The following is a 24,553-nucleotide window of genomic DNA, read 5'->3' as shown; positions in this document are numbered from 1 at the left end:
CACAGGCAGGAGTTGAGGGCCTGCCCTCTCGCCTGCTGCTACTCCCCCGCAACTGGTACCCAGAGGCACCCCGCCCCCAAGGCTGGAGGTGGCCTAGAGCCCTCCGACTAGTAGCCATCAATAGACCTCTTCTCCATGAAATTATCCAAACCCCTCTTAAAGCCATCCAGGTTGTTGGCTGTCACCACATCTTGTGGCAGAGAATTCCACAAGTGGATTATGCGTTGTGTGAAAAAGTACTTCCGTTTGCTGGTCCTAGATTTCCTGGTAATCAGTTTCATGGGATGACCCCTGGTTCTAGTGTTATGGGAGAGGGAGAAGAATTTCTCTCTATCCACTTTCTCCACCCCATGCATGATTTTATAGACCTCTATCATGTCTCCCTGCAGTCGTCTTTTTTCTAAACTAAATAGCCCTAGGTGTTGTAGCCCAGCCTCATAATAAAGGTGCGCTAGGCCCTTGATCATCTTGGTTGCCCTCTTCTGCACCTTTTCCAGTTCTACAATGTCCTTTTTTAGATGTGGTGACTAGAATTGTACGCAGTACTCCCAAGTGTGGTCGCACCATAGTTTTGTATAAGGGCATTATAATAGTCGCAGTTTTATTTTCAATCCCCTTCCTAATGATCCCTAGCATGGAATTAGCCTTTTTAACAGCTGCCATACATTGAGTCGACACTTTCAACGAGCTGTCCACCACAACCCCAAGATCCCTCTCCTGGTCAGTCACCGACACCTCAGATCCCATCAGCATATACTTGAAGTTGGGGTTCTTCGTCCCAATGTGCATCACTTTACACTTGCCAACATTGAAGCGCATTTGCCATTTTGTCGCCCACTCCCCCAGTTTCGAGAGATCCTTTTGGAGCTGCTCACAATCCGTTTTGGATTTCACTACCCAGAAGAGTTTGGTATCACCTGCAAATTTGGCCACATCGCTGCTTACCCCTGCTTCTAGATCATTTATGAATAAATTAAAAAGCACCGGTCCCAGTACAGATCCCTGGGGGACCCCATTTCTTACTTCCCTCCATTGCGAAAACTCTCCATTTATACCTACCCTCTGTTTCCTGTCTTTCAACCAGTTAGCAATCCACACATGTACTTGTCCCCTTATCCCATGACTGCTAAGTTTCCTCAGGAGTCGTTGATGAGGAACTTTGTCAAAAGCTAAAATCTTTGTCAAAAGATTCTGGCTGCTTGGATCAGTGGAGGGAACTTGGGGTTTTTATTTTCATAATCCCAGTTAGATGCCAGCAGACGGACGGCTTTGCATTCCTTCTGGGCTGTGGTGTGTGCAGTGCTGACTCTGGGACTGGTCCTTGTGGCGCTGCAGCCAGAAGGAGCTCTGAGAGAATCCTCTTGCTCCTGGGCAAAGGCCTTTTTGCACAACCAGAGGTGTGTCTTCTTGCAGTCGCACATACAAGGCGGCGTAGCGAATGGGCCACTTTTTGCGGGAGGCGTTGGACACAACCCCTTCCATCTCCATCATGCCCCGAAGTGTTGCAGTGGTCAATGGCGAATTACCACAGAGGCAGTATAGGCAGCTGCCGTTGGCAGCAAATCTTGGTGGGGGGGGGGGCAGCATCTCGGAGGGAAACTTTATAATTTGTTTCCTTTTTTAACCTTTATGAATGCCACTGTGTAGCAGTGGAGGCTCTGCCTGCCTCCTAAACCATCACAGGAGGTGAGGTGGGGCATTGGAGGACGGTGGCAAAAGGGGTCCTCCCTCAAGCCCGGCTTCCTCGCAAATGAGACCGAGCACCGCCGCCCCCGGCCCAAGCGGGCAATTTCGGGCCTCTGCGCTCTGTCTCATTTGCGAGGAAGCCGGCCGTGAAGGAGGACCTCTTTTGCCACCATCCTCCAGTGCCCCACCTCACCTCCTGTGATGGTTTAGGAGGCGGGAAGAACCTCCGCCGCTACAGAGCGGCATTTTAAAAGGTAAAAGACAGAAATAAGTTCCCCTCCCCACTCCCAAGCTCCTTTACTCTTGCCCCTGGGGCTGCCCAAAGATTAATCCGCTCCTAGCCGTGGTTGGGGCGGGTCACAAAATGCGGCTTTGCCCATGGCCCCAGTGGGGCCCAGCCCCCCTTCAACTCTCAAAGCCCTCTGCAAGTTTTGAAAAGTGCACGGGAGGCAGGAAGGAGGGATGCTTGCCCACTGTCTCCTCTTCCTCTGGGCCGGCCGGAAGATTGCTGTTGCCCCGGGCAAAGCCTGGCTTTGGCTTTGGTGCCCCCTGCCTCCTTCGCCTGCAAGGTTGGGCGCCTCCCGTCATGGGAGTTGGGTGAGCTCTCCCTGTTGTATGAGCGGGCGGGCACTCCCTGTCGCCCTCCTGCCTGCACACTTGCCAGGAGTGTAGTTATAACTGAGCAGATGGGTTCAAAGAATCTGGGGGCCCTCCAGCGCCACCCTAGCGCAGTATCTCCCTCACTCCGAGGGGCCGCCGGAGAGAGGAGCGAACACGGGGCCCCTTTCCCCTAGCTCGGCCCCTGCCGCTTGCTGTCTTCATCTGCGGTGGCTGACAGCTTCTGGGCAGCCGGCCACGTGACATGGCAAGATCATAGTGTGCCGTGGCAGCTAGCGCAGTGGGCGGAGGCGGTGAGGAGGGCAAGCGGGCAGGATATGGAATGCCCACTTGGCTGCCCACTCGCACGCCTGGGGGGGGGCAGTCCACATGGGGAATGGGGGTGTGGGGTACAACAGCACATTCCACAGGTTCCTGCCCCAGGCGAGAGCCTAGGTCTACCTGGCTGGCCTGCTCTTGGGCACACAACAACACCAAATATATTTATCTATGGTATAATAGATACAATATATATTTTATAGATTTTCCTCTCCTCTCATCTTTATCGATACGGTCGTTTGACCAGCTATATACTTTTCAACAAAAGTTTCCAAAGTGGTTTACACAGAGAAATAATAAATAAATAAGATGGATCCCTGTCCCCAAAGGGCTCACAATCTAAAAAGAAACACAGGATAGACACCAGCAACAGTCAGTGGAGGTACTGTGCTAGGGGTGGATAGGGCCAGTTACTCTCCCCCTGCTAAATAAAGAGAATCACCATGTTAAAAGGTGCCTCTTTGCCCAGTTAGCAGGGGTAACCCACATAGCCCAGGCCGTCGGCGCCCCTCCCTGCTTGGCGCCCTACGTGGCCACCTAGTTTGCCTAGTAGATTGGCTGGCCCTGCTCCCCCTTCCGCCTCCTTCTTGCATGCTTTTGCTGGTCTTGTGGTAGCAAGCATGACTGTCCCCTTTGCTAAGCAGGGTCCACCCTGGTCTGCACTTGAATGGGAGACTACATGGGAGCATTGTGAGATGTTCCTCTTAGGGAAGGGGGCTGCTCTGGGAAGACCACTTGCCTGCTTGCATGCAGAAGGTTCCAAGTTCCTTCTCTGGCATCTCCAGATAGGACTGAGGCTCCTGCTTGCAACCTTGGAGAAGCTGCTGCCAGTCTGGGTAGACAATACTGAGCTAGATGGACCAGTAGTCTGACTCAGTATATGGCAACTTCCTAAGTTAAGACAGATGCTCCTTGCAAAGTTTGTCGGGGTCAGGCCAGGCCAGGCCAGGCCCAAAGAGCTGCTCTGGTGGCAACAGTGGGGGGAATATCTTGTCACAATGCTGGGACCCCAACCATCTGCTGCCTGAGACAATGGCCTCACCCACCCCTGCCATGGCCTACTGCTGGGATTTTGAATCCTGGGTCCCCAGGTGTCAGTGGACTACAACTCCCATCATCTCCTTGGTCATTGTGGCTGGGGACGATGGGAGTTGTCATCCAACACCCGAGGCCTCAAGATTCGGAGGCTGTTCTCATGATGATTAGTAGGGTAGGAGAGGCCCCTAGTCTGGAAGCCATGCATGATGCTGATTGGCCATTGGGGTGGGGGGATTCTTCAAGCAAGGCAGGAGGAGGGGGAAATGCTTGTCTACAAGCTGGGAATGGAGGTGGGCGGCAACAGTGAGCCCCAAACTTTTACCCAGCACCAGAGTGAGGGTGGAGGAAAAACCCTCACTCTGAATTGAATTGTCCCCTCCTGCCTCCGTACCCAGCTTGAAGACAATCATTTCCCCCTCCTTTCTTGACTGTAGAATCCTCATAATGGCAAATTGGGAGCGTGCATGGTTGAAGGCTTTTTTTTTACCCTAGTAATCATTGTGAAAACAGTTGGCTTTGTGGCAGCAAGCATGAATTGTCCCCTTTGCTAAGCAGGGTCATCCCTGGTTTGCATCTGAATGGGAGACTACATGTGTGAGCACTTTAAGATCTTCCCCTTTGGAGATGGAGCCACTCTGGGAAGAGCAGAAGGTTCCAGGTTCCCTCCCTGACATCTCCAAAATAGGGCTGAGAGATACGCCTGCCTGCAACCTTGGAGAAGCCGCTGCCAGTCTGGGCAGACAATACTGAGCTAGATGGACCAATGGTCTGGCTCAATATAAGACAGCTCCCTATTTTCCTATGTCCTAGTGTTATGAGGTGCCACCTAATGGCGCAACGGGGAAATGACTTGACTAGCAAGTCAGAAGTTGCCAGTTCGAATCTCCACTGCTATGTTATTCCCAGACTAGATGCCAGACTATGGGAAACGCCTATATTGGGCAGAGGCGATATAGGAAGATGCTGAAAGGCGTCATCTCATACCGGGCGGGAGATGGCAATGGTCAACCCCTCCTGTATTCTACCAAAGACAACCACAGGGCTCTGTAGTCACCAGGAGTCAACACCGACTAGATGGCACACTTTACCTTTAGTGTTATGAGAGAGGGGAGAACGTTGTCTCTCTCTCTCTCTCCACACCATGCATAATTTTATAAACCTCTATTATGTCCTGTCGCCCCAATAGTCTTTGTATTAAGCTACCATCTTTCCATAGTTCCTTGCCAACCTCAAGAATGAAAAATGCCCTCTCCTCGAACAGTGTGTTCCGTGGACTGTGCTTCAGTGACCAACTAGCTACGTACCTTTTAGACTTCTTGGCTTCCAAGCCACTCGGAAATGCGTCACACAGACCATTAAGTCAAGAATGCCAGTCAGCTTTTGAGCGTAACACCATAATGTTTATTAGAAGTAGAGGATTAAGCATGTGTTGCTAAGAAAATAAACCAGCAAACAGGTGCAATGAAGCAAACATCTACTATGACCTGGAGTTCCTTTCCCAAAGCAGCCTACAATGGCATGTGTAATGGAGGAAGACGAGTAATCTGTTAAGAAACATTTTTACTTGCTGCTCAGTATAATTACTGAAATTTTACACGCTGTTCAATAAAACATGCACTCTCATTTTAAAAACCTCTTTCGGAACCTGGGGAAATCCAGCACAAAAGAAACCCATCTGCAAAGTAAATGTTGACCAAGGGCTCTTATCACAAAACTTTGCTCAAGTTGCTAAACCAGGAAGTTTTTCACATGGGGCTTTTAAAGCCCTTTAACTCACATCTCCTCTGGAATGGAGGGGGGGTGTTCACATATTGGCCAGATTTACCCCCAAGTCCCTGCAAATTAACGGAAAGCAGTTCAGACACAAATCGGGGGCTTCACTGTGCATTAGAATGTAGCCTGATTTATATCTGGGGTTAAAAAACAACAACCCACTATTTGCATTAGTTTTTTGGAACCACTTTGAGTTCTCAGTAAAGCCTCCTAGTAAACTATGCGGTAAAGCCTGCTGGGTGTAAAAGTCCGAGGTAGTTTATTGAAGGGCGTTTTTCACACAGGGCTTTTAGTTCGCATCTCCTCCAGAATGGGAGGTGTGCGTTCACATTTTGGCCAGATTTACCCTGAAGTCGCTGCAAGCTATCGGGGAGCATTTCACACACGATATGGGTTTTTCATTGCAAGTTAGAGTGTAGCCCAATGTGTATCTGGAATAAAAAAAACCACCACTTTTTGCATCGGTTGGGGGGGGGCAACTTTGAACACACAGTAGAGCCTTGCAGTAAACTCGTGGTAAAGCCAGCTGTGTGAAAACCACCCAGGCTAGCTAATGTTCAGTCATTTCTCTCTAAGGAATGGGGCTCTCAGTGGTATCCCCAAGTAGAGCTGGGAAAGACTCTAGCCTGAAACCTTGGAGAGCTGCTGCCAGTTTGTGTAGTCAATGCTGAGCTAGATGGACCAATGGTCAGACTCGGTATAAGGCAGCTTCCTATATTCCTAACTGGATGCAAACCTTAAAGGATCTGAAAACTCCTGTCCCAGAGAAGATTCAAACCTAGTCCATTGCCTTGAAACTAAACATCATAAGGAGGAGAGCTGGTCGTGTGGTAGCAAGCATGACTTGTCCCCTTAGCTAAGCAGGGTCTGCCCTGGTTGCTTATGAATGGGAGACTTGATGTGTGAGCACTGTAAGAGATTCCCCTTAGGGGATGGAGCCGTTCTGAGAAGAGCATCTAGGTTCCAAGTTCCCTCCCTAGCAGCGTCTCCAAGATAGGGCTGAGAGAGATTCCTGCCTGCAACCTTGGAGAAGCCGCTGCCAGTCTGTGAAGACAATACTGAGCTAGATAGACCAATGGCCTGACTCAGTATATGGCAGCTTCCTATGTTCCTAGTAGCCAAATGGGGAGACGTGGGACTATTCACACATGCATGGACACCACTTGCTTACATTTGATTCTGCAGCATTTGATGGGTTGCAGTTGCATGTGTGAACAGACTCAGCTGAAAAGCATTCTGCTTGAGGTACCGTCAGGAGAGAGGAGTCATCCCAGTAGATGTCCATCATATTCGATCTGACGGCCCATCCATCCATGCAAGTCATTCTTGGTGCGGCAGTCATTTCGGGATAAACGTGACCACATGAATCAATTGGAGCCCTATTCAGACGTGAAGTGGTACCTGCGTTCAGGTGCCTGTACACATGGAGATGCTTTTGTGTCAGTGACTGTACCTGTGTTCACTGTGAAACACCTGGATATAGGCCCCCTGAAATGCAGGATGCAGATCAGAAGTGTAGTGCTGCACCAGCTTTCAGTGTCATATGGATTTTATTTATGCTGTATCCAGATGGCACAAGCATTGAACGTAACACATGAATAGGGCCTGGGAATAAGAGATGCAGCAAGCTGTAGTTGGAGTCAGCTTGGAGCATTTCTCGACTGCAGGCTTTGCTGTTAATTTGAATTTGCCCCCCAAAATCCAACACAAAAAGTGGATTTTTTTTAACCCCGGACATAAATTGGGCTAGACTCCAGTGTGCAATGAAGTGCTCCCCGATAGCTTGCAGGGACTTCGGGGTAAATCTGGCTGATATGTGAACACACACCCTCCATTCTAGAGGAGAGGAGAGCTGGTCTTGTGGTAGCAAGCATGACTTGTCCCCTTAAGCAGGGTCCACCCTGGTTGCATATGAATGGGAGACTTGATGTGAGAGCACTGCAAGATATTCCCCTTAAGGGAGGTGCTCTGGGAAGAGCATCTAGGTTCCACGTTCCTTCCCTGGCTTCTCCAAGATAGGACTGAGAGAGATTCCTGCCTGCAACCTCAGAGAAGCTGCTGCCAATACTGAGCTAGGTAGACCAATGGTCTGACTCAGTGAGCCAGCATGGTGTAGTGGTTAGAGTGCTAGACTAAGACCAGAGAGACCCGAGTTCAAATCCCTATTCAGCTATAATACTAGCTGGGTGACTCTGGGCCAGTCACTTTTCTCTCAGCCTAACCTACTTCACAGGGTTGTTGTGAGAAGAAACTTAGGTATGTAATACACCGCTCTGGGCTCCTTGGAGGAAGAGCGGGATATAAAATGTAAATAATAATAATTAATATATGGCAGCTTCCTATGTTCCTGTGAGCTAAAAGCCCCATCTGGAAATGCTCCTGCTCTGAAAATTGGAGAACAAAAGAAGTCCAAGGGAAGAGATTTTAATGTCTCTGCAACAGAATACAACAATTAGAGAGCCAAAAGTTCCTGCACTAAGTATAGCAATGCACTAGACAGGGTTTCTTAACCTTGGGCCCCCAGACAGGCTCAGACTGGGCAACAGGGCAGATTCCCGGTGCGCCCCACCCTTAATTACCTATTCTGCTCAAAATTCTGGTGCCCTCTCAGTGTCCCCAGTCCGGCCCTGCCCCCAGATGTTGTTGGATTACAATTCCCATCATCCTCAGACACAAAAGCCATGTCTGGGGATTCTGGGAGTTGTAGTCCAACATCTGTGGGCCCAAGGTTAAGAAACCCTGCACTAGAAGATTCCAAGGTCCCTTCCAGCTGTAAAGTTCCGAGAGTCTAGATATCAGGTCGATAGAGCTTTTCCTGCAAAGACAGAAAAAGTTCAAGAAGGTGATTTTGATCAGGAAATGAATGACTATCAGATTGTAACATTCCCATCTCTGCCTTTCTCGACCATGGCACTGATCAAATATTGAGCTTCCCGGGACCACAAAGTAAAAATATAACCTACTTTGGGTGTCTCCTATAACCACCAGCATTTCACAGATAAAAATAGGGACTGCCTCTTGTATAACCTCAATTCTCACATCAAGGAGTACACCCTGCTATTATGCAGGCTGCTGTATGTTGCATTCATGTATTCTGCTATGTCTGCAGTGATATCTGAAGCAGGTGTGTGTTAGCAAATAGACTCTAACCTTTCCCTCTCCTAAAGCTTAAGAATGACGAATCTCACAACGTAATGTTGCACTTGTTTCAGAATAAATACTCATAAAACTCAGATGCATTCAGGAACATTCCCTTCCTGGAAAAGCAGTAGCAAGGGAACCTAGTGAACTCTGCTGCACATGTGCACACTAGCCCTTAAAAAAAATATATATCCAAAGGCAAACCTGGGAGAGAGGCTTACCAGGAACAGGAACTGCAAAAGATAGACAGCTCCTGGTAAATATACAGCAAATTTGTGTTTCCCACATCTTGCCTAATTTGGATCTCCGATGAGTTTCTCAGAATTACTAAGCACCCACAAATCGCCCTGAAGGCCAATGAAGTGCTCAGCACCTTAGAATCTCAGGCCTCCTTTTCTTTGATCTTGTCAGGATCTCCCCTTAGCCAGTGGCTGGCAAAATCAACTAGAGATGTGAATTGCTTTCCCTGGGGGAAAGCAGCAAAAGAGGAGTAACTTGAGAGCAGAGGAAGAGGTATGCTGGCTGGTCAGAAGTGACTAGGATCATCCCAGTCTGCTTGGCTGCAAGTAGCAATTCTTCTATCCGGTTCTTTCAGCCCAGGAAATCCTAGGAGGAAAATTGGAGAGGTGCTTTTATTTTGTTATTCCATTTGTTTCTATCTATCTATCTATCTATCTATCTATTTGTTTATTATTAAATCCTGCACAGTCCCGACACTTTGCAGGAAAGGACCTACTCACCTAGAAGAGCTTTTCGTAGCATTTATCACAGTGGACAATATCTCGATGAATGAAGATCTTATCCAGCAGATCTCCCATTGGCTTGTGGCAAATCCCACACTGTGGCAGGAAAAGAGGTGACAGGCAGTTTAGGAAGGACTAATACACATGCATGGCTTAGTCTACCACTGATGGCTGTTGGAACAACTTGTCCCTCAGAGCTCTCCATGGTGCTGAAACCTGCTTTGCCTTGCCTTGCCTTCTAGACCTTGTGGGCTCTTGTCTACAGGACAGGACACAGGACAGGGCTTATGGATGTGGTCCCAGTTCCCCTTCCACCCACCATCCAACCATCTAGCCCCACACTACCTAGTTTGACTGGCAACACTCCAACAATTCAGAGAAAGCTTTTCCCGTCCTGCTACTCAAGATCCTTTCATGGACTGAGCCTGAGGCAATCAGCATCCAAAACACTGGTCTACAGCCGCTCCTGTGGGGCCAGGAAGCTACAGATGCTTTGCTACAAGGTTATGAGCTACAAAGCAAAGTCAGCATTTTTGTCCATTACCTGAATATTTTCACTGGGTTTTGTTTGTTTGTTTGATTGATCTTGGCAGATGCGACCAGTGTATGATCCTTAATTAGTGAGGGGAGAAATTTGCTGTCTGCACTCACTTTCAGAGATGGGGACATTCCAATATATAATGTAGGATGTCTTCTATTTTACATTCCCCACAGACACTGTGTAGTGATAGTCAGGCTTGAGGGAGGACCAGGCTTCAATCAGATTAACTGCTTGGGGGCAGGGGTGTAGCTATAATTGAGTTCAAAGAACCCGAGCCACCGCTCCCTACTTTCTTCATTATCTCCCTCCTCACTCCAAGGGGCCGTTAGAGAGAGGGGCAAACACAGGCCCCCTCTCTCCTAGCTACGTCCCTGCTTGGAGTGGGTGGGGGGGTAGGCTTCTCCAAATAAGGAAGAAAGCCCAGGAGAATCAAATCCCCATGGCCCAATCCAGAGTGAGGGGCAGAGTTTACTGGACAACAGCCTATAGAGGAGTCGGGGAGGGGTGTGTTCAGAGTGACGTCTGATCAGCAACTACTGCAAGGAAAAAGGGAGACTAACAGCCTTGGGCTGGGAATCAACTGGAAGTTCCTTTCCTGGAAGTAAGTAGGAAGGATAGGGACCAGTTTAGCTAGATGCATCAGGGAATTCATTTTTGTTTAAGTGCTTGGGTCTCACTGCATGGCTCTTGTAGCTTTTGGGGAAGGGTTTTATTTGAATTGAAGCAGCGGTTGTTGATGCCTCTGTAGTTTTCCTTATCATCCAGTTATTAATAAATCCTTGTTGTTGTTGAAGATTGCCACTCCTTATTGGGTCCTTCACTAGTCACATGCTTTTGAAGGCCCAAGACTGCTCAAGCCATTCTTGTGAGGGAGGGGTTTTCCATTTTACTCTCTCAGAATATTCCCTTGGATGGGTGAATCTGCGCATATAAAAAAGTGGATCATGGCAGCCTACCCTAGACTCCTCGCAGCTACAGGAAGGATTTTGTATCCCCCAGCTTTGATCGTTACACACTGCATAAGCAAGCCATGCAGTCTCTTTTTCAGTTTGGCAGCCAGTGACTTAAAATAACAAAAAATAATTAACGAAATAGCCATCAGACTAAATCATGAACACAATGCTTGACAGCTTTAAAGTCTCTATAGCAAGAACTATAGAGTACTTTATCCAATGAAGTTTACAGAGGCTGCACTCAGGTAGGGGTGTTGGTTTATTTCAAAAGGGAACTTCTCATGTCAACAGACCCAGGCCTTCTCTTGATCTCAGTTGTACAGATGGCATGCCTGCAGCTGCAGGAATACCTCATATGGTTTTCACATGTTTACTTTGGACAGAATCCAAATCGACTGAGCTAGAATGTAGCCACATGAAGGATGTTTGTCCTCGCTGCAATGGCTTTTGTTTGGGGATTCTGGGAGTTGTCGTCAACAACAGCTGGGAATCACTGTTAGCGGGAACACTGCTCTGTAATTCTAAACAAATGCGCTTTTGCAAAAGAGGCCTCTTACCCGGAAGCAGTATTCATGGCAGCAGATCTTGAGGTTCTCAATGGTTATCTTAGCACAATGGCGGATCTCCCGGCCACAGTAAGTGCAGATGTCTTCCGCAGGCCTGAAGAAAAGGAATTGGCCATGAGTCAAGGCACATTCTCCATCCTGGTCTCGGCTGTAAAGGTTCCCTCAATCCTGGCAATGCCGGAACTGCTCTTGATTTAAATTGCTTTAAAAGGGGATAAGAAAAATCTATGGAGAATGGTAGGTCTTTCAGCTTATGTTCGCCATGATGAAAGCATGAGAATAGGGTGTCACTATAACTGAGTGGATGGGTTCAAAGAACCTGGGCCCTCCAGCTCAGGGGTGGAGCCATCATTGAGCGAACGTGTTCAAAGAACCCAGGCCGCCAATGGAAAGGGCCACTGGAGCCCCCGTTGCACATGACGACACATGTAAAAGGGGCTTGGTCCAATTGCACAAAGGCCCACCCCAGTCCTCTCCCTCTAATTTCCAGCAGCACTTGCTGCCTGACAGTGTTTATTTCCTTTCCTTTCCTCCAGTGAGGGAGAGGACGGGAAATAAATGCTGTCAGGGAGCAAATGCTGCCTGAAATGGCACAGGGAGAACTTGCTCAGGACTCTCCAAAGCCCGAGCCTGTGCGCATGACGTCACGCTCATGGGGCATCACTGGCGGGGTCACCGGGCGGGGCCGAACACAAGCCACTATTCAGCTGGCTCCACTCCTCCTCCAGCTCCTGAGGGCCCCCCAACTCCACTCCTCCCTATTTTCTTCATTATCTTCCTCACTTCAAGGGGCCACCAGGGAGAGGGGCAAACACAGACCCCTAACTGCACCCTTGCATGGGAAATAGAACTCCTAGGTTCAGAGTCACTATGCCACTGAATACAGGTTGCCACATCCAGTGGCAAGGAATTCCATCCATCAGTGATCTGTTGTGTGGCAAAGTACTTGCTTTTGCTTGCCTTGGCTCTACTGCAGACAGTTTCATTAGGTGATCAAAAGCCCTTGTGTTATAGAAGAGGGAGAACGATTCTCTTTATCTACTTTCAACATGTGAATCTATGTGTCTAAAGTTGCTCAGCTCTCATTCACTCACTGACATGAAATTCCCAGACCAAACCAGGAAACATGACATTTGGCAGGTAAGGTTCCAGTCCTCACCCAGACTACCAGACAAATTAAAAAATAAAATAAAAACCATTAATTTCCCAGAAGATGCTGAAAAACTCCCATTAGAAAAGCATGGGAAATGATGCCTTCTGACAAACATTGGCAATTTTTCTTCAGGTCCGTTTACAGACAGGAAGTCCGGACTCGCACAGAAAAAAACAAGCTATATTGTTTCCGTTCACAGCTGAGGAATCAAACAAGCTATATTGTAAGAAACAAGCAAGCTATATTGTTTCACGGGATTTCTACCCGTGTTGTATTTCCATGAGACACGCTTAAGAAATTAAAATGAAAAATGAAAATGTTTGCACTAGGTATCTCTGTTGTGGGTTATTGCATTCACTCTCCTGGAATTTAAATTTGTCGTTTTAGGGGTTCTGGGCAGCAACACTATTGAGTGAGTGAGTGCCGTCAAGTCGGTGTTGACTCTAAGCAACCACATAGATAGATTCTCTCCAGGATGATCTGTCTTCAACTTGGCCTTTAAGGTCTCTCAGTGGTGCATTCATGGCTGTCGTCATCGAGTCCATCCACCTTGCTGCTAGTTGTCCTCTTCTTCTCTTTCCTTCTACTTTCCCCAGCATTATGGACTTCTCAAGGGAGCTGGGTCTTTGCATAATGTGTCCGAAATATGATAGTTTGAACCTGGTCATTTGTGCCTCGTGAGAATTCTGGATTAATTTGTTATATGATCAATTGTTTCTTCTCCTGGCTGTCCATGGTATCTTCAAAAGTCTTCTGCAGCACCAAAGTTCAAAAGCATCAATACTTTTTCTATCTTGCTTCTTCAGAGTCAAAGCTATTGCATGCCCCAAACAGCTCGTCTGGTCACCAGGTAGCAAGGAGTGAAGAGAGAGTGCATGATCATTTTGTGGTACAGGAGCAACGCTTGCAAGCTGCAAGCCCATTTTACTAGTAATTTTGTAAACCTTGTTATCCTAGTCCAGCATCCTACCTCACACAGTGGTCAGCCAGGTGCATTGGGGAAGCCCACAAGTGGGGAAATTCACCGTGGTTTCCACATAATACCATATCAGTGGCAGCTTTCCAGGGTGACCAATTGCCCTACCTTTTGGGGGGGCTGCTGTTCAGAGAGCTGACAGTGCTGTAGTTTGATCTCTCAAGTTCAGACAAATCAACCAGGCTGCGACTGGAGGAGGAAGATGGGAAGAAAACTTTGTTACTGCATACAGGAAGAGCAACTCAAACCCAGATATTACTTATCAGTTGTTGTGAGGAACATCATTAAGGGACACAGGCAGAGAGCAAGAGAGAGACAGGGTCGACCTGGATGTCTACTCCTCGGCCGTGGCGTCATTGCAAATCCAGAAGTGTGGGTGCTTTCCTTGACAGCCCCCATAGCCACACCCACCCCATAGTCATGCCCAATGGCCACACCCTCCACTTTTCAGCCAGACTTTTCAACCAGAGTTAATTTAAGGGGGACATACAGATGTGGAAGTATGGCAATGATCAGTTGTGCAGTTGCAAATCCAAAAGTGCAGGGGCTCCCCATCACAGCCCGCAACCATGCCCACTCCACCACACCCCCACAGCCATGTCCACCCCAATCCGCCCCCCCTCCTTTTATAGATGCAATAATTTAAGGGTTTCTATTGCAAGGATAGTTTCCTAATCCCACAGAGCTTGAACCTCATGTTGTTATTCACCCAGAAGTGTCCTCTGGATTCTCAACCCCAAATAGTAGAGGATACTCCATGCAACAGAAGACAGGAAGAATAGTGACAAAATCAATTGTTCCCTGATATTCAGTTACACAGCAAACCATAGGAATAGGAAGAGCAGCATATTTTTTGCAATGAGAAAGCAAAGGGCTCTGCGTCCCTGCTGAGATCCTGGAGGGGGGAAAGTACCGGGTCTGTATCCCTGACCATCTTTGATGAACCGCTATCACCACTGTTCCTAGGGATGTGTGAAGCAGCCCCAGGTCAGTTTAGGGGCTGCTTCAGTGCTTCATCCCCCGCCCCGCTGGCAGCTGGTTGTGTTGCAAAGGTGATCATGGACCCATCCATCCCTTCCACGTTTTGTCCCCTCACCTGTTGAAGCGTGGCGAGGAGGAGCGCTCAGTGCTGTTGACGGACTCCTTCACAAAGAGGAGGCCTCTGCTATGGGAAGGGTGGAAAGAGCAACATAAAAGTTTGTATCAGTGATGATCCATATATATAACCACCCAGAGACGAAAATTTGAGGCGGTATGCAAATTTGATAAATAAATAAATATATGGAGATAGATAGATAGACAGATAGACAGATACATAGATATTTAAAATTTTCCACTCGTCACAGACTAGTAGACTAGTGGATTTCTGCAGCCCTGTATGCGTGCGTGCGTGCGTATACATACACACACACGGCTGCAAAAATCCACTAGTCTACTAGTCTGTGACAAGTGAAAAATGATGCCTGATGAGTGAAACAAGTCCTGACAAGCAATGTTCCAACACAGCTTGATGAGTAAAATATTTTGTCTGGCTGATAAACTGAGCCAACATTTCTTCACCTGTGTGAAGAAATCACACACACACAAGGGTGGGAAGGAATTATTAAAGGAGATGCCAGAATATTGTTCAGAATCTAATAAAGGTATTGACCCGGTTCATAGAAAACACAGAACCACGGCTCCAATGGACTCTCAGCTCCGTCCCCGTCCCCCCACCTGCTCTCATGTCCATGTTCGGATGTGTTGGAGAGCTGCCTTGGTGCCGTCAGCGAGACTGCAGGGGATGGGACCTGGCTGTGCAGGCTTCCTTCTTGACAGAAGGACAGCCCACACAGCCAATCAGTTTGGAGTGATGGAGGGGCTTCCTCCTTTGGGCTCTGTGGGGCCCAAACTGCGTTGCCAGCATTCGTATGCAACACTGATACTGCAGAAATGGAGTTTGTGGTGGCGAAATTCCACTCTGACTGAAGGTTCAGAGTGGAGTTTGGCAAAGGAAATGGTGGGTTGCTTCTCCCCTGTCCCGTAAACTTCATGTCCCCGGGTTCAGACATTCAGGTTTGGAAACCGGAGGTGAAGGGACCTCCTGTGTTCCCGTTACGTCTGAACCAGGCCATTCAGTACAATCTTATGCTAGCAACAATATCTTTTAAAGTATCATAAAATCAGTATGTACTTCTTATGGTTAAAATTCGCTACAGTGAATACAACAATCTTATATCTCAATACAAGAAATATCCAAATCATATGAGAGAAAATTGAATCCCAATCAGTTCACGGTGTAGAATAATGGGAGAACAACTTATAACAGAGTCCAAATAACAGAGATCGCCACCAGTCCACTTAAGGAACAAATATAGTAACCAAGTTGTTTTCCAAGAGGTTGTTTGTAAAATGTCACTGTAGAAGCTCCTGTCTGAAGGGATAATGTAGACCAGGGGTTCTCAACGTTGGGTCTCCAGATGTTATTGGGCTTCAACTCCCATAATCCCCAGCAGCTTTTGGTTGGGGATTATGGGAGTTGAAGTCCAAGAACATCTGTGGATCCAACATTGAGAATCCCTGGTGTAGAGTGCCTGCTAACTGAACAGACACCTTTCAAAGTGGTGATACTCTTATATTTTTTAGCAGGAGGAGAGCAACTGGCCCTATCCATCCCCAGCACAGCATCCCTCCAGTGGCTGTTGCTGGTATCTGCCTTCTGTTTCCTTTTAGACTGTGAGCCCTTTCGGGGCAGGGGACCATCTTATTTATGTATTATTTATTTTTCTATGCAAACCACTTTGAGAACTGTGGTTGAAGAGCGGTTTATATTCATAGTTTTGACCCAGGTTGGGTCTTATGCAGTGGCACTGCTCCAAAGTCATAATTCCCATTACAAATTCTTCCTTGTAATAACAATGGTCTGTATCACGACTGGTTAATTCAGGGGTCCTCAAACTTGGGCCCCCCGGATACTGTTGGATTACAAATCCACAATGGCAGGGGATGATGGGATTTGTAGTCTAACGGCACCTGGGGACCCAGGTTTGAGCACTCCTGGGTGAATCATAGCATTCATTCCTAGGCAGAATGATAATTTGTGTGCTGGAAACTTGCAATGGTAACCTGAAGAAAGAGCCCTATGAAGAAGCTGCCGTGTACTAAGTCAGACCATTGGTCTGTCTAGCTCAGTATTGTCTACACACAGACTGGCAGCAGCTTCTCCAAGGTTGCAGGCAGGAATCTCTCTCAGCCCTATCTTGGAGATGCTGCCAGGGAGGGAACTTGGAGCCTAGATGCTCTTCCCAGAGTGGCTCCATTCCTTAAGGGGAATGTCTTACGGTGCTCACGCATGCAGTCTCCCTTCCCTCCCTCTCTTTCCAAATGTTTCCCTTGAAGCATCTTTGGGACTATTCATGACAGTTAACCCCTTCTGACTCAGCAGAGAGAGTGAGACCCCCTTTAAAGAGGCGGAACAAAGGAAGCTGCCTTATACCGAGTCTAGCTCAGCATTGTCTACACAGACTGGCAGCGGCTTCTCCAAGGCTGTAGGCAGGAGTCTCTCTCAGCCCTACCTGGAGATGCCAGGGGGGGACTTGGAACCTTCTGCATGCAAGCAGGCAGGTGCTCTTGCCAGAACAGCCACATCCCCTGAAGGGGATATCTTATAGTGCTCACACGTCTCCCATTCAGATGCAAACCAGAGTGGAATCTGCTTAGTAAAGGGGACAATTTATGCTTGATACCACAAGACCAGCTCTTATATTTAACAAGGGGAGAGCAACTGGCCCTATCCATCCCCGGCACAGCATCCCTCCAGTGGCTGTTGCTGGTGTCCACCTTGTGTTTCTTGTTTGTTTGTTTGTTTGTTTATTTCATCTATATACAGTTGAATAAAAATCTCTCGGTAGTTTATAAAGCAAGATTGTGAGCCCTTTGAGAACAGCCAGGGGACCATCTTATTTATTATTTATCTTGGGGGTTTTTGTTTTTCTGTTTAAACAGCTTTGAGAACCGCTTTAAGGATATTTATATACATTTGTAAACCACTTTGAGATATGGATTTGTTAAAATATATTTATATATCTTTTAAAACTGCTTTTGAGATTAGATAGATTTATAACCCACTTTTGAGAGTAAGTGCATTTGTAAACTGCTTTGAGAATACACACACACACACACACACACACACACACACACATATATAAACACCTCTTTGAGATATGTGTTTCTTACAAATATATTTTAATATCTATTGGTATACCACTTTTGAGTTTATATAGATTTGTAAACTGCTTTGATAAAATTTATATCCTTCTTTTTCAAAAGGGGTATATAAATATTCATAGTAGTACTAGTAGCAGTACTCTTTACTTTGGCGTGATGTGGTCCGAGTCGTATCCAGAGGCCGAGGGATTCCTAGGCTGAGAAAAAGCTGCTGCAGTGCTGGAAGGAAACAGAGCTTTCTCATCGGAGCTTGTCAGGTTTCTGCCAAGAGAAAGGAAAAGAGGTGCACAGAGCCATCCCTTCAGGAGTGGGTGCTGAAGAAGAGCAGACGGACTACCTGAGTGAGCCTATCCTGCAGTAGGCTGTATACCACATACCTGCAGACATTCAGGGCCTAGCACACACCTTCTAGAGAACAAAATCTGCAGAAAGCAAGAGCTGAACTCTGCATGCCACTCAATGATGGGACCTCTCAAGACTGGACCATTTCAGACTGGCATTTTAATGCTTCTTTATGCGACCAATTCCTTGCATGTAGAAAACTAGCACATCAGCAGTGTTCCCTGTAACGGGGGACCCTGACAGGCTCAGATGAGAGGTGAATAATCAAGAAGATGGCTCCCTGTTCCCAAAGGGCTTGTAATCTTGCTTTGTAAACCAGCTAAAGATTTTTCCCCCAGCAATGTAGAATTGTAATAAATAAGTAATTAAAAAAGAAACCGAAGGTAGACACCAGCAATGGCCACTGGAGGGATGCTGTGCTGGGGTTGGATAGGGCCAGTTGCTCATCCCTTGCTAAATATAAGATAATCGCCCCTTTAAATGGTACTCCCACTCTCCGTCTCTCCATGGTGTACATGGTTTAAAAATATAGTAAAAATAAAGATGACATAATATAAGCAATTCAACCTGTTCTATAAGGATTTTAACTAAAAGCCTGAGAAAACAGGTGCATCCTAAGAGGTGTTTTTTTTAAAGCCAGAGATGAAGGAGCTCTTATTGTGACAGGGATGGAGAAGCTCTTATTTTGTTCCAAAGCCCTGGGGCAGCTGTAGAGAAAGCCCCGTCCTGAGTTGCCACCAAATGAGCTGGTGGTGGCAACCATAAATGGACCTCCCCAAATGATCTCAGTAGGCAGCGGGGTTCATGACAGAGAAGGTGCTCTCTTCAATGCCCGGGACCCAAGCCATTAAGGGCTTTATCGATAACAACCTGGATTAGTGCCCAGATAGGGGACCACGTGGAATCTCTATAGGCAGGTTCACATATTAATAATAATAATAATAATAATAATAATAATAATAATAATAATAATTCAATTTCTATACCACCCTTCCAAAAATGGCTCAGGGTGGTTTACACAGAGAAATAATAGATAAATAAGATGGCTCCCTGTCCCCAAAGGGCTCACATTCTAAAAAGAAACCCACCAGATAGACACCAGTAACAATCACTGGAGCTACTATGATGGGGGTGGATAGGGCCAGTTACTCTCCCCCTGCTAAATAAAGAGAACCACCACGGTAAAAGGTGCCTCTTTGCCCAGTTAGCAGGGGATATTGCACCAGTCCTGAGGCTTGATGGAGTGCCTAGAGTGCTGAGAATGCATGTGCACCCTACTTCCGATCTCAGGAAGGATTCACCAAGACTGGTCGTATCGTACGAATCCACCTATCTTGCCGTATTGTGCCTTGGTGTATGGAAGCCGACATCTGTTCCTGGCTTCAGATCTTGGGTACAGATGTCAAGTTCTGTACCACAAATAGGGCAGAATATGCTGAGATTGGTGCCTTGTGACACGTCCAACCTCAGCATATCCTTCCTAAGACTGGAAGTTGGGTGCATGTATGCTCCCAGGGCTCTGGCCACTCCTGCCAAGCCACCTGAACCTGCCTGATGCATATAGATCACCTTGAATGCCACCATAGGAGAAAGGAATGATATACCGTATTTACTCGAATAGAAGACAACTCTGAAAATAAAACACCTGAACCCACCTGAGGCATATAGATCACCTTGAATGCCACCATAGGAGAAAGGAAGGATATACCGTATTTACTCGAATAGAAGACAACTCTGAATTTAAGACACACACCCCTTAAAAAGTAGAGGTTAAATACGGGTTATACCTGCATTTACTCAAAACAAAGAGGACTTTGAATTTAAGATGACCCTCCAATTTCCAATATTAAAAAAAAAATCCCCCCCAAAACACACCTAGTCTTGGATTCGGGAAAACAGAGTAAATGCAACATATAAAATTAAGCTAAACAATACCTTCCCCCACAAAGCCTATCAATAACCTCATCTTTACCTTCTGATCTCTGTCTCGCAGTTGTCTTTATAGAAAGGCACTCTGTGACTTCTTGGGGAGCTGGTAGCATAGTTGTCTCTGAAGGGGTAATAGGACTTGCTAGGGAGAACCAGATAGATTAGCAGCAGAGTTATTTATTTATTTAAAATATTTATCTCCCCCGCCCCCCATGATACAGCTTGGGGCAGAACAGATCAGACTAGTATCAGCAGGACCAGAAATATAAGAACAAATGAGAGGATACCCGTTATTGAAATAATAATGTCATATACTATCTATATATTTCTATGCTGCATTTCCACAAAGATGTTCCGACTGCAATGTGCATAGCAAAAGGAATTAGCAAATGCTTCATTTCCAAAAGGGTTCACCACCTTTTTTTAAAATGTCTCTTAAAAATACTTAAAGTGAGTTTTCAACGTTCAAAACACGTATAATTCGCTTTTGTGATTGTTTTCATACCATTAAAGATCCCCGCTCTGCGTGCAATGCCTTTGCTGTTGTTAACTCACGTGTAAGCAGAAATCCAGACATCTAACTTTTCAGGTAGCACATCTCTTGCACAAATCCTGCATTTTGCTAGCCTTCAACGTGTCATATTTTTAACTGGGGAAAGTGCATTCTTTCTCCAGGTAGCATCTGCATTGCTACTGTGGGTATGTTGTGTCATTGTGAGGGTATTGTGCATGCTGTATGTTCCTATTGGATAGTGCCTGTGATGTCACTAGTTAGGAAAATGGAGGCAGCTCCATTGAGCTCAATACAATAGGACTTATTTCTGAGTAAACTTGCAGAAGGTCAGGCTGAATATTTCCCTTTATACATTAGGCTCTCTTAGTTCCCATGCTGCACCATAAAAGAAGGAAGACACTTTCATTCCAGCCAGAATTTGGCCTGCTGGACATCTGAGTGGGTCTTTCACTATATATTCTGCTTTTGTTGTTTTATTATCTTCTGTCTTTTGACCTAGTTTTGGTTGCCTTTTGGTTTTTAATGGGCTGCATATCACTGAGAGACCTTAAAGGCCAAGTTGAAGACAGATCATCTTGGAGAGAATCCATCTATGTGGTTGCTAAGAGTCAATACCAACTTGATGGCCCTTAATCAATCAATCAGTCAATATTAGCCATCTTGGTTGCCTCTAAATTGAGGCAGAAGGGAAGGGTTGTAGAAGTGGTTTTAATAAGCTGCAAATGGAATGGGGTTGCTTGCCAGCAAAGACACCAGCCCACAGAAGCAGTCTCTCTAAACCAGCGATGGCCAATTTGAAATTCTCCAGCGGTTGTCGGACTACAACTCCTATTATCCACAGCCGTATCTCTGCTCCAAATGCAAGGATCCATCTACAACTCCCATTAAATCCCTGCTCTAAACGTTGCACTAGGCCCCAACTGACTTCTTTCCCCAGTGCAGACCAGAATTTACTTTGTCTGGGCTGGGTATGAGATTCTCACATCCAGTTTCCTACTGTTCTTTGCAGATTTCTCACTATGTATTGGCAAAAAAGAGGCACAAATTCTAAGTGCGAGCTTTCTCATCCTCCACACACTCCAGCAGGCTTCTGTCCTACTTCCCAACACAATCCCATGATCTGATGACACTGTATTCAGAGATGCAGAGCAGAGACCTCATGTGATATTCACAGCACCACCTGCTAGTCAGCTCTTGCTTTGCAACAACCACCTATATTTTCCCAATTTGCCAGAAAGGTAGTTATCAGTTTTTCTCGGAAAGTGGGAACTGGCCAGCAGGTGGCACTGCAACAATTGTGTGAGGCCCCTGCTCTGTATCTGAACATCACCAGCATCATCAGATTGTGAGATTGTGCTGGGAAGTAGGACAGAAGCCTGCAGGAGTGTGTGGAGGGTGAGTAAGCTTGCACTTAGAATTTACAAGGAAGATTCTCACATTCCACACCTTTTTGCCATCTGAAAGGCCCTGTTCACAACCTCTTTACCTTCCATTGCCGAATGGCTGATTGCTCAGGTACGACGTTATCCCATGACCCATCTCCATCATGCTGTTGTAACAATGTTTGCTCAGATATGATGGCCTCTCGTGAGTAGACTGTGATCTGGAGCGAGTTTGGGTTTGGAAATCCAGAGACGGTGACGTCCTGTGATCACTCGCTGACACACGGGGGTTGCAAACTGGATTGTCCAGGTAGGTTGGCATCCTATAACTGACCTCTGGCATGCCAGAAGCAACCCTCCTGGAGAGACTAAAAGAAACTTAATTGTTGCCATTTCCAAATCTCTCCGAGGTTGGACGGGCTGGCTGTTTTCCACAATTAACTACCAGGTGGTTAGTCCATAAACATGCAGATCTTCCATTTACCCATGTGATGTGGGAAATGAAATTCTGAAACATCAGGTTTGCTTGCAAGGAAAATCATGTTGCCAGTGTCCAAAGGTGAAGGAATACGGAGATGGTTTGCAAAGATGTCTTAAGAATGAAAAGGAAACCCACCACATCTTCCTAGGCTTAAAGAGATAAGGCCACATAGTTTGCAAAACCGCAAACTACTTTCATACTAAGGAGGGACCAAAATCAAAGAAATTCAAGCTTACTTACTTGGGAGTAAGTTGAATAGAAATCAACAAGGCTTGCATCCAAGGAAATGTGTTTAAGATGAGAATATATGGGAGGACAGAAAAAGTTTTTAACCAAACTATTTGAAAAATAGAAGTGCAGGTAAGAAAAGAAGGGTGCATTGCTAAGAATAAACTCCATCCAGCTAAGTCCCATTGAAACCAACAGAACAAGTTAGCTGCCCTTGACTCAGGTTCCGCTGCTTGATTGTAACAAATAGTTTTAACTAAATTTGGGGCCAGTGTTTCTAAAGGAGCAACAGAAGTCAATGGGGATAAAAAGGAATAGCCAAAATATTAAAATGAGTTACACCTCATGAAGCAGGTTCAGTGGTGGGGGTGGGGAGGCTTTTGACAAACAAGAGTGTCACTCAAAAATATTTGGCGATTTGAAATGGATTCAGAAAGAAAGAATATGCCCATGGATGCTGAAGGAACTAGTTGAAGAAATCAAAGATGCCACCAGCTTCCATCATGGAGAACTCAAAGGAATGTAGATGAAGCCACAGGAGAGTGGAGCAGAATGGAAACAGCGCACAATGGACACAATATATACAGTCCTAAAACACAATCCTTTTATAACAGTTTGAGAAGTTGGCTATTGAAATGCAGGTTAGGTTTTCTACCGAAAGGTGAGAGGGATACAGAATGCATTGACAAGTTACATTGGATTAGCCCTGGGGGGATGTTTGGAGGCCCCCCTGTGGCGGAGGACCGGACCTGAGCCCCGAGGTCCGGACCTAAGTGTGCCCCTGGTTATTATTTTCAACCTGCAAAGAAGTGATGTTCGTAAGGCTATACCCTTTTCTGCATTCTCATAAGGCATGCATGAAGGGATGCAAATCATGCTTGTTTAAATATCTAGTGACCCACAACTCAGAGAGACTGAAAACACTAGAAAGCATGGAGCAGAATCCGGAAATCAGTGGATGGGAAACCATAGCAGGAGAAAGGGAAACCCAACCCAATGGTAAAATTCAAAAGTTCAGAGTTACATGGTTGAGAAGCATCTAAATATGCCAGTGAAATAATCCTGTTGGTACAGAAAAATGATGTTTTAGCAGAAACATCACATCTAAGTCACTGGAGTACAGAGATAGATAGTGGTATGGTTCCACAAGATAAGTGAGTGACAGTTACAGTGCTGTGTTCAGTTTGTCACTCTAAGAGGGTTGTGAAGAAATGTAAATGGATTCACCAAAGGCAAAGAAGGAGATTAAGAGCTCAGAAGGAAAGAAGAAGCAAGGAAGGGTCAACGAAAAAAATATTGAGATCATTTACATATTCAAAAACTGTGTTCTACCTGGTTTGAGAGCTGTGCGTGCTCCCAGTTTTCGGTTGTGTGGAAGGAAGAGAAGAGGAAAAACCTGGGTATAAGTGATTGTGTGGAAGCAAGGTAGGAGGGAAACCTGGGTAGCTTTCCCTCCTACCTTGCTTCCACACAATCACTTCTATCCCGGTTTCTCCCCTACCTTGCTTCCACACATCCGAAAATTGGGAGCACACACAACTCCCAAAACTGAGTAGAACACAGTTTTTGATTGTGTGTGAATGACCTCGTTGAGTCTGAAGAAAAGAAGATTAACAATTCACAAAAGAAAATGCCAAGGAAGAAAAAGGAGAGCAACTATTACGTCTTGCCAATGAGGAAAGTACCAGAGGCAATGGGGTTTAAGTTATCAGGATAAGGATTTAGAACAGTGTCCTCACTCTGACCACATATGATCACTATGATCAGTAAAATGGCACAAGTTGGATGCTGTCCTCTGTTTTGGATATTAAAAAACAACATTCAGGAATGCTGAATCATGCCGTGAGCCTCGACTTGAAGACCTCTAGAGTTTTCATCCAGCGCTATGATTTTGTTTATCAAGAGCCGCAAGAACACCTACAATCTTGGATGATGGACAGGCTCTACATTGCAATGGTGAAGGAA

The 24,553-nt window shown here is 46.2% G+C and overlaps 1 protein-coding gene across 1 annotated transcript in view; it reads right to left on the bottom strand.

Annotated features, from left to right (window-relative positions):
- Positions 1-7,841: 7,841 nt before the first annotated feature.
- The window catches only part of ZNF185 (zinc finger protein 185 with LIM domain), a 41,411-nt gene continuing 24,699 nt past the window's right edge, over positions 7,842-24,553 (bottom strand). Inside the window, exons 22-28 of the mRNA XM_053274138.1 lie at positions 20,027-20,125; positions 17,860-17,973; positions 14,603-14,671; positions 13,615-13,695; positions 11,369-11,471; positions 9,315-9,413; positions 7,842-9,180 (exon numbers count right to left, since the gene is read on the bottom strand). Of these exons, the coding sequence (XP_053130113.1) occupies positions 9,315-9,413; positions 11,369-11,471; positions 13,615-13,695; positions 14,603-14,671; positions 17,860-17,973; positions 20,027-20,125 (565 nt within the window). The 3' untranslated portion in view covers positions 7,842-9,180. The remainder of the gene's footprint in view (positions 9,181-9,314; positions 9,414-11,368; positions 11,472-13,614; positions 13,696-14,602; positions 14,672-17,859; positions 17,974-20,026; positions 20,126-24,553) is intronic.

Source organism: Hemicordylus capensis, chromosome 11 (assembly GCF_027244095.1).
Source record: "Hemicordylus capensis ecotype Gifberg chromosome 11, rHemCap1.1.pri, whole genome shotgun sequence".
Lineage (NCBI taxonomy): Eukaryota > Metazoa > Chordata > Lepidosauria > Squamata > Cordylidae > Hemicordylus > Hemicordylus capensis.
The sequence above is the reverse complement of the archived record's forward strand: the minus strand, read 5'-3'. Positions and strand labels throughout refer to the sequence as shown.